Raw genomic sequence first — 17,657 nt, 5'->3', positions numbered from 1 at the left:
AAAGTTACCCAGCATTTGCTGTTAATGGATTGAGGAAAATCTCCGAAAAACCTCAACCAAGTAATTTGTCCCAACTAGGATTTGAACCCGGGCCTACTCACACGTGCTAACCGTTACTCTACAGCGGTGGACTGAAGTAGAATTTTATTCACTGTCTTTAAATATGTATTGCTTTCTATGTCATAAAGTATCAACAGGCATAAACAATAATTAATATGTCTTCGCTTTCATTTATTATAGAGAAGGCTTTTTTCATGTTTAATTATGGCATTTTTGAGGCCGTTTCTGGTAATATTACATTGCCTATTTTGTTTTACCTCTCCTATCAAAAGAAAAAAGCACCAGTTCTCTGCTAATAATCTTTCAGCATTTCCAAATGTAATGTATTTGTCATCTCCACTGGATAGCTAACAATGTTGCTAAATTTCTTTACCGTTCCAATCAAAAGAAAGCAGCACCGTTCTCTGCCAGTAATCTATCAGCAATTCCCAATAGCGTATATTTGTCACTTCCACGTGGATAACTAACACACAAAAAGAAAAAAGCAGCTTGTCTAATTAATAAAGGCGGTGACTATAGAATATAACTTGGTGATATACTTGAAAGGATAAAATTGGTTCTAAAAGATATTATAGGTCCTAGACGAGTATTATATTTTCTGTAGAAATATTGCTTTTAGAAGTGGTATCTTTCGGAAGCAAGTTTCTGAATTAAATATTCAATAACCGAGTGGACGGGTCATATTTTAGTTGGATGTTTTAATAACCGAGTGGACTAGGCATATTTCAGTTGGATGTTTTAATAATGGAGTGGACTTGTCGCATTTCGGTTGTATGTTGTAATAATAGAGTGAACTAGGCATATTTTAGTTGCATTTTTTAATAAGCAAGTAGACTTCTCATATTTTACTTGAATGTTTTAATAACCGAGTAGACTTGTCATATTTCAGTTGGATATTTTAATAACCAAGTGGACTGGTCATATATTTTTTTCATTTTAGTAGGTTATTTTACGACGCTTATCAACATCTTAGGTTATTTAGCGTCTGAATGAGATGAAGGTGATAATGCCGGTGAAATGAGTCTGGGGTCCAGCACTGAAAGTTACCCATCATTTACTCATATTGGGTTGAGGGAAAACCCCGGAAAAAACCTACTGGTCATATTTCAGTTGTTGTTTTAATAAATAATCGACTGGACTAGGCATATTCCAGTTAGATGTCTTAATAACCGAGTGGACTGGTCATATTTCAGTTGGATGTTTTAATATATAATCGACTGGACTAGGCATATTCCAGTTAGATGTCTTAATAACCGAGTGGACTGGTCATATTTCAGTTGGATGTTTTAATATATAATCGACTGGACTAGGCATATTCCAGTTAGATGTTTTAATAACCGAGTGGACTGGTCATATTTCAGTTGGATGTTTTAATAATCGAGTGGACTAGGCATAAATCAGTTTTTAACTGTACAAAAATTAAAGGAAATTATTCCATTTAGGCCTAGAAGAAACTATCACTTTTTATTAAGAAATTGGCTTCTAATTTTATTACGATAACTGCATATTTATTTTTGTTATAGCTAAGCAATACAACCATAAACAAAATTACTTATCTGACTAGAACATAGTGATATATTTGAAACGATTAAATTAGTTAATATTCAGTTTAAAAATGTATGTCCTATACGTATCATTTATTTTCTGTAAAATTTTAGTTTTTGGAGATGTTAGTATGGAAACAGCTGCTCAATTACATGTTTAATTCTAGGATGGGCTAGTCATACTTCACTTTCTGATCCTTCAAAGATTAATGGAAATCAAATGAAATTATTTCATTTGAAGGCAATTCTCTCTGTGTCAAGAAATTGGGCACTTTCTTTTAATAATATTTATTATGAATTTGCCCATCTATCTCAACATGATACAAACACTTATATCTTGTACAGATTATCTTATAATATTTATACATTCATAATTACATTCATTTTTGCGTCCTATGAACGAATATCGTAAATTGTATTTAGTTGTTTGTTATATAATTCTTATACATTTTTAGTCAAATGTCGAACACAAACTATCATAGCTACGAGATTATAAAGACAGAAATGTGACCGGTCTCGATTAGATGGGTAGCATAATTGCTCATATCGTCGCTGAGGTCGCATAATAACACTCCATTTCGAGTCCTTAGTCTATATTGGGTCATACCACAGATTATAATATTGGTCTTGAAGACAAGCTCAATAGACTGTCATGGCAGAACAACACGTTTTATATTATTACTTGTAGTAGCCTTCAATATTAGAGTATTAATATTCATGAATACTAATTTCAGTTTTGAGTTTAATTTGTCACAGGAGCCTTACATCGTAAACAACGGCTGCAAAGGTTGCACTTTAAAATCAGTCATTAGTATTGGAACTCTCGTAACTGCTGGTTATAGATAGCCTAGTGACAATTATAAACGCCAGTTATTCTTCGGACTTGTATAATCTCGTAGCCTATGTAAACAAAAACAAGCGTAACACAAGAGACTCCTGAAAAACGGAACAAATTGATCACAACACTTTCATAACTATTACCCACGCCTAATTGACTCGAAATATTTGGTTTTAAATTATAATGTAACAGATATCGTATATGATGTGTGAAGAAAGGATAGTTAAAACAGAAATGAAATACGATTTCCGTAGAAAACATAAGCCCATGACTTCGAATTTCTTGCATTTAATTTTTTTTATTGTAATTGGTTATTAAACGACGCTGTATCAACTACTAGGTTATTTAGCGTCGATGAGATTGGTGATAGCGAGATGATATTTGGCGAGATGAGGTCGACGATTCGCCATAGATTACCTTGCATTCACATTCTTGCACTTAATTTAGCAGCTTAAATACAATATAAAATTATTCCAAAATTATGAGCATAATACTTCAAAATAATACAATGAATATTGTAAAAATCTTAAATAACCTTGAAGCAAACTATGGACATTAATTCGTACGTATTCCATGCAAATTGTTATAATGTTAAAATGTTTATCTCTCATGAAGAAAACTTGAATTGTGGAAAGATTTGGTCGATCGATTACAAAATATGCCACCAACAGAATAAACATATTTATAATTACCAACGGTCCTTTAATTGACATTAAGAGAGTATTTTATGTGATATTATAGAATACATAATTGAAGAAGACATAACCATAGTCTTTAAATTTACAGAGTTGTTCACGTAATTACTTAGATATACCGACATTGTATCAATTTATTCCTGGGTTTATTTGGAGTAAAAGGATTTATTATGTAAACATGGATCCGATTCGCAATAGTTATGATGCTATAACAATTGGAATCTTAAATAGAGACGTATATGTAATGAGTAAGGAAAATTACAAAAGACCAAAACAAATTATTAAAAGTTACTATTTCATGAAGTCATATAGGCCTATCTTACTTAGTTATGAGACTTTGAAAGCGTCTTTATTGAAATTGAATATAATTTTTTTTTCCGCTTTTGTCGAAAAAGTGTTTTTATTATAATTTTATTTGACATTGTATAGAATGTAATTAATGTTTTCTGAATGTGTATATCTGATAGAGTTTATTTTGCACAAAATGACGTTTACAAAAAAAAATAGAATCATTTTTCTCTGTAATGCATCCGTTTGAATGGAGCGCGTCACTCTTCACCATCCCCAGTTGGCATCGTACTTATGTTTTTGGACTACAGCAAATGAAGTATAAACTTGATTCACAATGATGCGTATAAGAAAATTATTGTAGAACGATGTTTTTATTTTTAACTCGTATAAACTAATAAAAGCTGTAGCTTGCCATTTTTCCCATACACTAACTTTAACACTGTATACGATTTGTCACACCTAGGAGTATTTTGGTATAAAACTTTCTCTACTGTCTCTGAACACATTCTTTGCAAATTGTGCCTTTGCCATTAACATGGTTAGAAGTTTATTTTACCATCTACAGTAAAATTTTGGTGATCTCTGATCCATTATCTAGACAGACTAATGTGACTAGGTCTACTTAACTGTCCACGATGAATTAAACAAATCGAAAGAAAATTAAAACGGTTAGAAATACTGACAGAAAAACCATGCTAAGAATTTTGAAAAATTAACTGAATGTATGGATAAATATTCGTTAATTCTTCCCCTGCTACGAGCAGCGAGTTGAGTCCACAACTTTAAGAACAACGAAATCAATTCAACTTTAAAGTTCCGTGATTCTAAAGCACATGTTACATAAATTCCAAATATGTAATGAACAATCTTATAACTACGACGAAACAAATGGACTTCCCTTTTATAACTCGAGTATTCTAATCCTTACCAATACTAAAGCTCTTAGACACGTAGAGCAACACATAACAAGTATGTAGGTTACATTACATAGTTTTATGCCTTATTGTGAAAGATATTATGAAAGCATTCACATTTTAGAACGACCGATTCATTTTTCTTAATTTCAGAATATTTTTTCGCCAAGTTGTTTCAATATAGGCTACTCAAAATTTTACTTTTTATATGTAAAGTCCCGCTTAGTCGGTTTGATATTCAGCGGTGTTCGTCAGGGAATATGAGGTGAAAAAATAAGTTAAATTTTTAGAAGAAGGAAGCAGGAAAAACTATGTTAAAACCTTGAAACTCGTCATAATTGCCACAGGAATAAACTTCTTGAGTGGCACTGCAACCTCGTGAATCTCTCTGTAAACTTAAAGATAATCGACCACACCTATACAGTATATAATTTACCCTACAGTTTCAAAGTAAACATTTAAGCCACGAGTTAATACCCCACATATCCTAAGTGTCCTCCTAGTCCATGTCCGAAGCCCCCAAATTGGTTACCACCTTTCTTGAATCCTCCGAACTGCTGTCCTTGGTAGCCTCCGTACTTCTGCTGTTCTTCTAGACCGGCTTTCTTGGCATAATCACCGAACGACTTTTTCTGTCCGTAGTCTTCGTTATCTCCATAGAACTGCTGATTGCCCTGAGATCCCTTGGCGCCGTGCTGGTTGTCAGTGGCGTATCCCGAATTGTAATGGCCCTGCTTTCCTTTGGCGTCAGATGCAAAGCTGCCGTCTTGGAGAGAGCCCTTGAAAGACGATCCTCCATTGCCGCCGAAACCTCCTTGTTGGCCTTGGTAGTCGTAGTGACCGCCTTCGTCGTTCGCTTCGTCAAAGAACGTCGTTGATTGCGAAGATTCGTCTTTGTGGTGGTAGTTCTGATAGCCCTTGGTACTGTGTCCTTTCTTGTGGTCCTGATTGCTTTTCACCTCACCCTGTTTCTTTCCTGCAGACAGACAAACGTTAGTATTTATTAGAAGTAAAATATAGTATCTCGAAAAGTTGTTAATAGTGAAATATTATTGAAACTCGCTATTTGTAACTTAACATTGTATTATTATTTCTCATCTCGCAAGTGGGTGAACAACATGAATCATTTCCTGCACCTGCAGTGTTTAAAATTACATGGGACACGCTAATGTGATGAGATAACTGTTAGACATGAATCGACTAGAAGTTTTGTCAGATGTTTCTTGAGACCGTACCGTTAAGCACGTTATCAGTTAACAGTTGTATTGCAGGTGATAATGACAATAATAACTACACAAACTTGAAATATACGAATCGTTGGAAATCGGCTGAGGAAGGACTTCAGCAAAATAAGGACGACATGGTCGTGGAATTAAGTTCCACGTAGGGCATGGACGTTTATCCATTCTCGGTGTAATTTGTTGTACTGTCTCATCACCAGGGAAGGAAGTTCATTTCCTAAAAACGTGAAGAATATGTATGCATTTATGCCGTAAAAATAGATAAATATGCTACAAAATATGCGTTATCAGACTGAAATTATTTTAACAGAATAATAAGGTAAAAGTAACTTATGTTTAGTCTATGGATTTTGAAGTGCTTGCCTCATTGCTGAATGCTCCATTTATGCTGTTACAGTTCACAACTAAACAGTGACGTACGTTTTCTGTTGTCATTCTTCGCCTGTTGTCTCTCAGCATAGCATTGTAGCGCGAAAAACTTCGTTCTGTGTCACAAGAAGTAAGAGGGGCTTTCACAAAAGCTGTGAGCTGTTCTATAGAAAATTTTGTTGGTTTTTGGTGTGTTTTTCCTCCGAGAATATCTTGAATTTCTTAAAGTTGATAATAGCCAGGATTTTTGGAAAGAATATTTGCTGTTTTCTCGTTCACTTTATCTCCTACATTTCCTGGAACTGATGTTAAACTGGATATTGTTCTATCAAAATCTGCTAAAGACTGCAGTAAAGGAATACCAATTGCTAACTTGAGAGGCTCCCTGTGAGGGCGTTATCGTTACGTTCAAAATTCATAAACATAAATTAGTCGTGTTTACGAGGTTACACACTTTTAAAAATGAGGGAAAGACAAATAAACATACATAATATGCAGTTTCCCTGCATAAATGTTAAAATATGATGCTTTTATAAATAAAGTCAAAATATGCACTTTTATGCACAATAAAAGTAATATCATTGTATTCAGAAATTTGTGATTCATGTAGATAATCTTTCAGGATATTCACACAACGATAGAGAACAAATATGCAAATGCATGAACTTCTTTTCCCTACTCATCACCTCACGTCGCTGAGTCTTGATGTGTCACCATCCAATGTCTGATAGGAAATGACCAAATGTGGCTATAGAATAAACCACGATGAGAATGTGAAAATCCTTGGAGTTATACAGACATTATATAGGGTAATTCCGGGTTAGATGGCCATAGTTTTTTAAATCACTTAGAAAAGGGTAACCGATTGGAAAAGAAATACGAAACAAATCAAATACGTTCCTTCTAGGTTATATTTCTCCACTACAGTGCCTCAGGGCGCATAGAATTCACTGATGTAATAAAAAAATACGTTTGAAATATAATAGGCCACTGGCCATCTCACCCAACATGTATGGGTGAGACGGCCATAGGATATAGGGATAGATGGCCACCATTATTTTTAAGTAAATTCATAACAATTTTTTGTAAAACAATTAGGTTATATGCACTGGACACATAAATATAGTGTCTAAGTGCATAATTATGATTGTTTGAAATGTTTCAACAACTTTATTTTTTGTTTTTTTCCTCTTTTAGTGAATTTTCCTTAAAACAACACAGAAATAAATTGAAACGCTTATGAACACATTATAATAATAATCCGAGGCACGACAGCCCATGAAGGACCATGATCGACCAGCCAGCTGCTGGCCTCACGTCCACATGTCGAAGCAGAGGTGGACGATCATCCAACCAAATGGCGGTATCGTGTGATTAGCCCGATGATCCCCCCAGCCGTTACAGCAGGCTTTCTTAACCGGATTTCGCTACCTATCGTAGTTACCCAAGTGCATCACGATGCTGGGTGGGCACCGGTCCCATACACTCGCTCAAATTTCATGAGATAATTTCTTCCCCCATGAGGACTCGAACCAGCGCGAATTCCGTAACGCGAGTCCTAGGCAGGATGCCTTAGATCACGACGCGGGACCTTATGAACATGTTAATGAAACAAAATCCTGAAAGGTCAAAGTAACAGTATCTTTTCCAGTTGGTATCCGGGATAGGAAGTGTTGTCTCACAAGCAAACATTCTGATGGGAGCAGATAAAAAAGTTATTTTTTTTTCTTCCGCCATATTAATAATGTCAAAAGAAGTGCTTATACAAATTTTGGCCACTCGACCGTAATTACCAGGCCATCCAGAAAGTGATTTTCCCCGGGGCCGTTTACAGAAAAAAACACAATTACATGGAAATATTTATTGAAACTGATACAGCAATTGTTGCGCTAATTATCAACGTATCTCCCACTGGAATTGAGACATTTGTCATACCATGGGATCAATTTTTGTACCATTGTGTCGTAGAAGTCAGCTTCCTGGGATCGAAACCAGCGTTGGACAGCCGCCTGCACCTCTCTACCGATCCCATGATATGACAGATGTCTCATTCCGGTGTGGAATGTATTGAAAAAAAATAGCTCAACAATTGCTGTGTCTGTGCCAATAAATTTTTTTGAATTAAATTGTGTTTTCTTTCTGTTAACGACCCCTGGCGAACTTTTTTTTACGGCCCTCGTAATTGCGGTCAAGTGGCCAAAATTTGTATAAGCACTTCTTTTGACGTTATTAACATGGTGAAAAAATATAACTTTTTTATCTGCTCCCATCAGAATGCTTGCTTGTCAGCCAGTCAGAGAATATTGACAAGTTCTTGAGCAAAAATGTAAGCGAGACTATAGACATCGGTCCCTGTAAGGGAAAATCCATGTTCCTGCATATTTAATATGGCGAACAAATCTACATCCATTGTCATTGCCTATGTGTCACTTGGTCCCATTGCACCCTTTGTAGAACTGTCTGTTTTAACTCTACTTTCCAGGGCTTTTATTGGAATATGAAATGTAATGAAGGCTTGACGTACAGAATTGCCATATTTAATGACTTCAAAAGCACGGTATAAGTCATCTTCATTCCAAAGACACGTTTGCTGCCGGGCTTTGCTTTATATTTTGTCGGAATCTAGAAATAACGATACTTTTAACATAATAATACTCCTCAATTGTAGGCCATCTATCCCGGAAAAATGCTGGCCATCTCTCCTTTTTTTACGGGAGAGATGGCCATACCGCGTAATAAAAACTGGCAGCAGTGAAGAGAACAAATACAGTTAAGATAGAATGTTTAAAGATGCCTTACCTCTTTAATAATGTTTCCAGCAAATTTCCTCACAAAATGCAGTATTTCTCTATTGTTATTTCAGAAGGTGAAAAATTATTGCTTGCTCACAGACTCACGAACGGCTACAAAACGCGGAAATAATAACCTTACGTTTTCGCAGGTGCAACAATCACTTCGTTTAATTAACATCTGGCGGCAAACCGATTTTCATTGGAAACAGATGATTAGAATAAAAATAAGAGCGGTTGGTCGTCTCACCCGCATGGCTATCTCCCCCGGAATTACCCTATAGAAAGAGACAGATAGAGCCAAACATATAGAAACAGGCAGAAGCAGAAAGATGACGAATAGACACAATCAGGAAGGCAAGCAGAAACGGTTAGAAACAGAGACAAGTTGATAATGAAATATAAACCAGGGAGCGCCTCCCTGATATAAACAGACAGAACAAACAGCATACGGAGATAAGCAGGTAGGTACTGTTCTCCAACCAGGAGATTAACCTTGAAAGGAATGTACTTACTATTTCGTCACCTATTGGAGCGAAGTAGATAGATAATATTACCGTTATAACGTCAGTTAAAAAAATATGCGCTCTCCTGCATAGGGCTTATGTTGTTTCCTATATGGAGGGATTAAAACCACAACCATAACCAGGAGATTAACCGTGATCTAATTTTGTAACTAGGGTAGTATAAGTATGTGTGTATGGTTTGTGCTTTGAGAGTTAGCCAATGGAGATGCGTGTACCTACGTGTGTGACTTTATGACATCTTATGACATCAACATTCATTCACAGCATTATCCCGCTGCGTCTCATACCCCTGAGACTTTCTCCTGGTTGGAGTACAGTAAATAGACTTGTCAAACGAATAGACATAGCTATACGAAAATAGAGACAGCTAGCGAAGTAGAAGAAGACAAAAAAGACAGAGACAAGTAAACAGGGATACAGACAAATAGACGGAGGTAAATAGGAAGAGATAGAGACAGACAAATAGACAGAGGGAGCAAATAGAGATATACAAAAAGAGACAGATTGTTAAAAGCAGACAAAAAAAGACAAGCAGATAGGCCTATAAACAGACAGAATGAGACAGAAACAAGCAGACAGGCAAACAGACAAATACAAGCAAATAGACAGAGATAGACAGATAAGCAACAGGCAGAAACAAAGAGGGCAGAGACAGACGGATAGGCAGATTGACAGACAAATAGAACGAGATTACTGGGTGTTCATTTCAAAGTGTGTCATGACGTCACTGTTTTTGGGTCACCGATTTGAAGCGAGTTTCAGCTTATATGTCAGAGAAGTTGCCTATTATTTAAGGCGTTCTTCAATCTGAACTTGAGAACGTGTACGGTATAACTTGAACGTCGTAGCAACAGATGGCGGTCTGTACGGTCTGTGTGCTACCATAACCTCTTTCGAACTGTGTTTTGCGCCGGCAAGTCGTACGCAGGGTATTTGTTATCATCGGTTGCTTACGGTAACATTCCACAACACAAATCAAATGCTCTGTGTCCATGTTGACCATCGAAGTTAATGTCAACAAATACGTAAGTAATCGTCTTAACCCTCTCCCCATATTCCGACAGTACGTATTTCCAAACAGCTCATATTCCTGCCCCTACCGGCGTTACCGTACGTATCGGTACGTACTCTTCAGAATGAACGCCGTACTTGCTAGGCAACTTCTCTTCCTCATAGGTTATACACCTCTGCGGAAGTGTAGGAAGATTGAATTCTCTAGGCTCATCGGCTAGCCACATAACGGCATACAGCGAGCCATGACACACTTTGAACTGAACATCCAGTATAAGGCCAAGCGCAAACGGAGCCACTAGCTGCGGTCTGTATTTTGTATACAGTTTTAATAGACTCAGCGCAGATACGGCGTCCGTAGAGAGTCGTTGGGTGTGATTTGAGACTCTGTGATTCTGTTGCTGCTGCGTCTGGTTTCTCGCTGGTTTCGACTGTGACTACAGTTCCAAAACCACAGTTCTGAGTAATCGCCGTCTCCGATCGATATGTGACTAATAGTGATGGCGACTGATGTACGTAGGCCTAGATGTGACAACTATACAGAGTCCAGACAACTGCAAGTCAGAATTTTAACTTGAAGGGCAACATAACTGGAATCTAATTAGTTTTCGTCCCACTCAAAAGGTTAACGTCGTCATCTCTTTGATATTCAAGCTACAATGTACTCGCTATATTCTTTTTTTTAGTAGATTATTTTACGACGCTTTATCAACAGCTTTGGTTATTTAGCGTCTGAATGAGATGAAGGTGATAATGCTGGTGAAATGAGTCCGGGGTCCAACACCGTAAGTTACTCAGCATTTGCTCATATTGGGTTGAGAGAAAACCCCAGAAAAAACCTCAACCAGGTAACTTGCCCCGACCGGGAATCGAACCCGGGCCACCTCGTGCTAACCCTTACTCCACAGGCGTGGACCGCTATATTCTCCAACGAATGATTCACTTAATCATTCGTAAACATTCTTGGACGAATATACGAGCCCACACATCTCGATAATACAGCTCAGAGCGTGTTTCTTATATTCGCCGCGCTAATCAGTATTGTTGATATAATACATGGCACCCGTGTATCTATTTTCAAAAGAGCGATAAATGTAAATATTTGCCGGCTAGTGATGAGAAACATTCACAATTGTCAAAAATGATCCGAACACGAAAATCATACTGTGACAAAATCGCTATTACCTGTCACAGCAATTATTCCAGAGCTGTCACAGTTCAGAGCTGTGACGACAAAATGCTGTTACACTCCACCTCTCCCGCCTTGATCACATTCTACGGTAGAGGCCGTATCTCGATGCTTGTGGCTGCGTTCGACCACCGTTTATCCCGCGCAAACGCAACCACTCACGTCCACCACACCATTCCTAGCTTTCCATCCACTACCTCATAATATAATAATTATTATTTAAATGTTGTCAAGCTTACTCGAAAATACTTTAAAAAATTTATCTTCAGCTTCTCGAAAAGCTTAGCTAAATGATCGCGAGTTCTCAATATTGGATGTACCCAAAAACGGCTCTTTGTCGTCATTTATGTCAGTGTTGTTTTACTAATATTGCGATCAATGCTTCCATATGGGAGTCCATTTTGCTACTAACGCGCGGTTGGAGAAAATGTCTGCATAAAGTGGGGACCACTAGTGATCGTGTTTATCCACAGATGGCATCCACCGATGGCGGTGACTAGCGTTTGCGTCCGGCTTATAATCCGAAGTAAATCAACCCTGACAAGTGCGAATCCATAATTTTCACAAAGTGCACCAAAAAACATGATAGTAAACTTACATTATATGTTCAGTCTCTACAATATGTTGATCAAGTTAAATATCTCGGAGTCATTCTTGATAAACGCTTACTCTGGACGCAACACATCAAATCTACTACTGTTAAAGCTACTGCTCGCACTTTTCAAATTTATTCTTTACTACGATCTCCTGTGCTTAGTCTGAAACAGAAGACAAATTTCTATAGACAATTAATTCTTCCAATTCTGACTTATGCTTCTCCTGACTGGTTTTATGCACCTCGGAATACCCTCAAGCCACTACAAACAACGCAAAACAGAGCTCTCCGGAACATCCATGCTGCGGTTGGTTTACAAGCAATATACAAGTTCATGAAGATCTACAGGTTGACTATCTGCACACTCATCTTCTACAATCTACAAGACACTTCTACCAGAAACTTCATTCCAGTGATAACCCTTTCATCTCATCATTAGAAAGATATGATTCTTGGCAGTTCATCAAATTCAGGACACCTAAATCCATCATTAATCCTTAGGCTTTTAGTTTATTGACTGGTTTTTCTTTATTTTCATTCTGATGCTATCACCACTGAATCATGATTTAGTGGTTTTGTCTCACTTAGTTTTCCTCTCATGTTGTTCAGTTTCTATGCGTAGGCAAAAAACTTAGTGGTTTTGATACTACTTCTTTATTAATTATGCATTTTAAAAAATCCGAAGTTGCGCTCGGTCGTGGATTCGAATCCCACATGACTCTATTTTATTCCTAGGTTTTCCCCCCAACTATAAGACGAATGTGAGGTAATCCTATGACGAATCCTCTATCCCATCTTGTCATCACCAATTCCATCGACAGTTGTTACAACGTTAAATAACTAATAAAAAAACAAACAAACAATAGAGAGTTAGACAAAGCATACAGACGTACAGGCAAATAGAGATACAGACATGAAAAGTAATTAGAATGTTTAAAATTTTTTTTCATAAATGTCACACTATGTAGTCGTGACTTATTTGTGTGTAGTCTCAGCCTCACGCACCTATTGTGTTGCACATTCTCTCCTTGTAGTGTAACTTGCAACTACTCTTAACGCATGACGTTACCGCCACGGTGTTTGTGGTGTGTGCAATCTATTTCTATTGAAATTAACGTCCCTCGGATTTTCCACTTCACGCATTACGAGCATCCGGTAAACTCCCTTGCCATTATAATTACACCTTTTCGCGTTACATGTCCTATCCAACACAAACTTCGTTTGGGACCCTTTCCATATGTGCGGGAAAGGCTGAAAATATGCATTTATTAATAAGATGATCAATAGGGCTGGAATCCTTTGGTAAATAAATATTTTATTTGCACTGTAATAGAAACTCGTACTTGGTCACCTGAGCATTTATTTCAAATTTTATTTCACATAAAAACATATATTTTGAATTTTTTAAATGTAAATACACATTTTCAAATATTCATATAAAAACACATAAAAGTTAAGTGTTCGCATAGGCTTCCGCGGCTGGTGTACATGGTGTGTGGATATGCTTCAGGGCTTCTACCGCGTTGTCTTGGTGTTGGTGGCTGACGTTTCGACGTTTCGACGTCAGCCACCAACACCAAGACAACGCGGTAGAAGCCCTGAAGCTTATCCACACACCACATAAAAGTTAAGTTTTCATCGAACAATTTTTGACTAAAGCCCCATTTCAAATTAATCATCACCCGAATGTTCAGTGCAGTTGCTTAGACGTGACAGCTGGCAACTGTTTCTCGGAAATGCCTATCTGTGGAACTGCAGTCTGCTTTCTCGCCACAAGCGATAAGAGTTGTCAGGCTGTTACCATTAAAGAATTGTATTATAACTAACACACATAAACAGTGATGTGTCATTTAGTAGTGTCTTGTAATTTATCATTACGCTGATTCAGGAAGCAATTATAATTTCATAAACACCAGCTGCCTCTGTTTTCGTCTCCAATCATAAACATGTTTGTAGGGAGTGCATGTTGTTTCTCAATGGCCAGGACGCTCTTTTTCCCAGTAGGCTACAAGACAATGTTCCGCGATAATTGTCGGTTATTTGTGAAGGACAACTTGAGGATGAATCTCATTGTGTACTGTAATTCTTCAACAGTTGGCGAGACAGCATAATATATTGGTGAGTACTGCATATTGTTTATATTCACATAAAATAATTGAAATATAATTAAATATTTTTTTCCTTTTTTGTCACATATTTTCCCGATTTTTTAGCGCATAGAAATAAATTAATATTCGATTTTTAGCACCTAAAAATCCGAGTCCTAGTGATTATAAATCAACGAGTGCAATTGAACGAATTCAGATTTTCGTCGAATATTTTCACAGCACTTCAGATTATGACTATGATTAAAATAGTGATATTTCCTGGACAAATAACTGATTATATTTATGACTTCCTTCGAGGGAACTGGTTTAATTAGATTTATTTTCATTTGACAGCTTTTAACCAAAGGGGCTGAGATTCAACTTGCATCGGATACTGTCAAACGACTGGTGGAGAAAGCAGATTTTTTAAACTTTGGTTTCTTTAAACGTAGGGGAGAGTCGGGTAGTATCGGACATCGGGTAATATCGGACAGTGAGTTTCTCTCATCTACCACACGATGATAGTACCTGATTGACATGGTTACGTTTCTGTGATGTCGCATAGAGAAACGTAATCATGTCATTCAGGTACTACCATATGGTGGTAGATGAAAGAAACGCACTGTCCGATACTATCCGATGTCCAATACTACCTGACTCTCTCCTAATCAGTTTCAGAATCATTACACTAACGAAATGATTAATTACAAATGTAATTAATTACTAGAGATCCTGTTTATGCGTTACAGTATTGTTACGGACGCGCGATAGCGTTGCTGTTAAGGTGTAAGTTAATGCTACAAGGTGGAAAGTCGCGGGTTCGAATCCCAATGGGGATCATAGATTTTCTCCATTGATATCCTTTCAGCGCACTGTGGCCCTGAGGTTTACTCAGCCCCTAAAAGGGTAGGCTATTTCCTTGGGGGTAAAGACAGTGGCACATATTATCGTATTGTGAAATATATACAGTACATAAATATCTTTAGAAATGTGCAGATAAATGAATAGCAGCTATTAAATAAATTTCTAATTGCAGTTACAGAATTAGAGCCCGGAATTTTAGGTACCGGTACTAAAAGTTAATAATGACACTAAGTGTAGATGAATAGATGTGATGTCTGTGAAGAGGGTTCAAATAAAGACCTCTTAATTCTTTTTCTAAAATTTATTATATTTCGTATTTATTATTACAGCATAAATTGACTCATAAATATGTAACTGAATAGGAACTAAATTCGACCAGTAGTTTAGGAGAAAACTTTGTACAAAGACCGATAAAATGTCCAAAACGTTTTTCGGTGTCTGAAATGGAGAAAACGTATATTTCCGCGATAATCATTCCAGAATCATGATACTCAAATGAGAAATTAAGAATAACGGGTGTACAACAGGTTTCGCTTAGTATGAAGCCGTCCGAAAAGTTACATGGGCAAGTAACAGCCCGCTTAGCGGTGATTCAGCACACCAACATCGGCAATAAAATCTCACGACTTGTAATCGTACATGCCATTACAAATGTAATGTATTGGCTTGCCTTATAATAAGCCACTACTGTAACTGTCGACATCTCTCTAACGCACATTTCACTTCTGAAAAGATTTATAGACACACAATGAATTTCGTCACTGCTCTAGGAGACGTCATCGAATTTTTCTTCAGTTAGAGCGCAATTTACCCGTCTTTTTTTATTGAGGAAGGATTAGATTTCTCTCAATTTTTCATTAAATTCTGAATTTTTGTTAAATGTTTGTTGAAATTCAGGATATTTCTGTAGAAATATAGCATGACGTATTTTGTGCGATTTATTCGTAATATACATGTCATAAATGAAGATTCTCTGCTATAATATGTACTTCATTGCCACTAAATAAACTGAATAGAAGTCAGCTGTATACTAATGCTCTAATCTTGGCGTCCATTAAGCCTATACTATCTGTCTATATATGCAACACAGAATATTCTCACGCTCGATCCAGGAGAAATGTAGCCTACATAATATTTCATCAGCAATTGCGTTTGATCTATAACAGTAAAAGCCAATGACTAATTATCTGAGCGAAACCTGTTCTCTGGCAAATGCTATGTAAATGCATAAAGACATGAATATACCTGTCGTCAAATTTGAATACACTAGTGGTAATATTTTAATGTTCTCAAATATTGATCCTTTTTAGATATGTGGATAAGAAGGAATATCCGAATATAATGTATAATTAGTCTACATAAAATCCGGACTCCAATAAAATCACACTCACTCACCAGATTGGCCATAATTGGAAGCTCCTTGATAGGCACCTCCTTTCTCGTATTTCTTCTTCTCGCCCGCCTCGTTGCCGTAGAAACCGGCGTTTTGCTCGCTCTGCTTTTTGGCGTCCTCGGCTCCCGAGTACCCCTGCGAGTTCTGCGCAGCGGCTTGACCCTTGTGGCCTGCCCCGGCTTCGAACCCCGACGCCTGATTCTGGGCTCCTCCTCCTGCCTGGCCGTTGCTGTAACTCGAGCTACCAAGACTTTTCTGAAGACTTCCTCCGAATCCTCCGTAACCTCCATAACCTCCGTAGCCTCCTAGGAGGCCGCCGTGATGTCCCAGTCCCCCACCATATCCTCCCAATCCTCCACCGTATCCTCCCAGTCCTCCACCGTATCCTCCCAGTCCTCCACCGTATCCTCCTAGTCCCCCACCGTATCCTCCCAGTCCCCCAAATCCGAGAAGTCCCCCTTTAGGCAGGAATCCTCCGCCAACTCCATAACCCACGGGGACGCTCGAAGACGTCTTGAGATCTCTGCGACGCAGAAAGTATACCTGAGGTCCATGAACACTCACTTCCCTAGCAAACGCCAAATGCAACGCTATGGAAAGAACCGTAACAACTCTCTTATAATCAACTCCCATGATTTCTTCGCTTCTGTGCTTGTATAACTTTATTTTACAATTGTGTGGTTCCCACTGGCACAATTTGTATTTATACCAATTCTCTGTTCCCCACTTCAATTGATTTCTCGGTTACGAGTGTGCAATACACGGTTCCTGCGTCTCCATTGTATTTCAGACGACCTAGAGCAGAGGGGTTGCTGGAAATACAATAACCTTGTTGATTTGATCAGGTGTTGAAGCAATGGAAAATTGACCGTAGCTCCCGGATGCCAAGGGAGTGGCAGGAAAGTTCTGACTAAAGGTAAGAAGACTGAATTCCATCTTACTATTCAACAGAACAAGTTGGACAGCTTACAAAATTGTGATTATGTGGCAAAGTTTAATTTGTCATCATGACAACGCAATGTCAACATAGAAGATAAATTATGGGGAATTCAAAAGTTAGACACTGAAATCGCTTGAACGTTATTAAAGTTAAGGATTGAGCAACATTAAAAAATATATCTCATTCGCGGAAATATATGGTTTATTTGTGTTTAAAAACAAATAAAAAATTATAGAATGATGATTGTTTTGTTTTCAAACATTAGAAGTCATTATTTTAAGCTCCGTAAAGCATCCAGAAGAAAAACGTG

The 17,657-nt window shown here is 37.5% G+C and overlaps 1 protein-coding gene across 1 annotated transcript; it reads right to left on the bottom strand.

Annotated features, from left to right (window-relative positions):
• Positions 1–1,876: 1,876 nt before the first annotated feature.
• LOC138715151 (uncharacterized) lies at positions 1,877–17,103 on the bottom strand. The gene is made up of 2 exons (XM_069847703.1): positions 16,410–17,103; positions 1,877–5,318 (listed from the first exon to the last, which is right to left on the bottom strand). The coding sequence occupies exons 1-2, from the start codon at positions 17,038–17,040 to the stop codon at positions 4,813–4,815; spliced, it is 1,137 nt and encodes a 378-aa protein (XP_069703804.1). The 5' UTR covers positions 17,041–17,103; the 3' UTR covers positions 1,877–4,812.
• Between the last annotated feature and the right edge of the window lie 554 nt (positions 17,104–17,657).

The sequence above is a fragment of the Periplaneta americana genome, chromosome 15 (genome assembly GCF_040183065.1).
Source record: "Periplaneta americana isolate PAMFEO1 chromosome 15, P.americana_PAMFEO1_priV1, whole genome shotgun sequence".
NCBI classification, from domain to species: domain Eukaryota; kingdom Metazoa; phylum Arthropoda; class Insecta; order Blattodea; family Blattidae; genus Periplaneta; species Periplaneta americana.
This window is presented reverse-complemented; position numbering and strand designations above follow the sequence as displayed.

Coding starts and splice junctions, on each gene's coding strand:
- LOC138715151 (XM_069847703.1), bottom strand. CDS start 17,040: ATGGGAGTTGATTATAAGAGAGTTGTTACGGTTCTTTCCATAGCGTTG. Junction 5,319..16,409: donor TTCCAATTATGGCCAATCTG/GTGAGTGAGTGT, acceptor GTCTGTCTGCAG/GAAAGAAACAGGGTGAGGTG.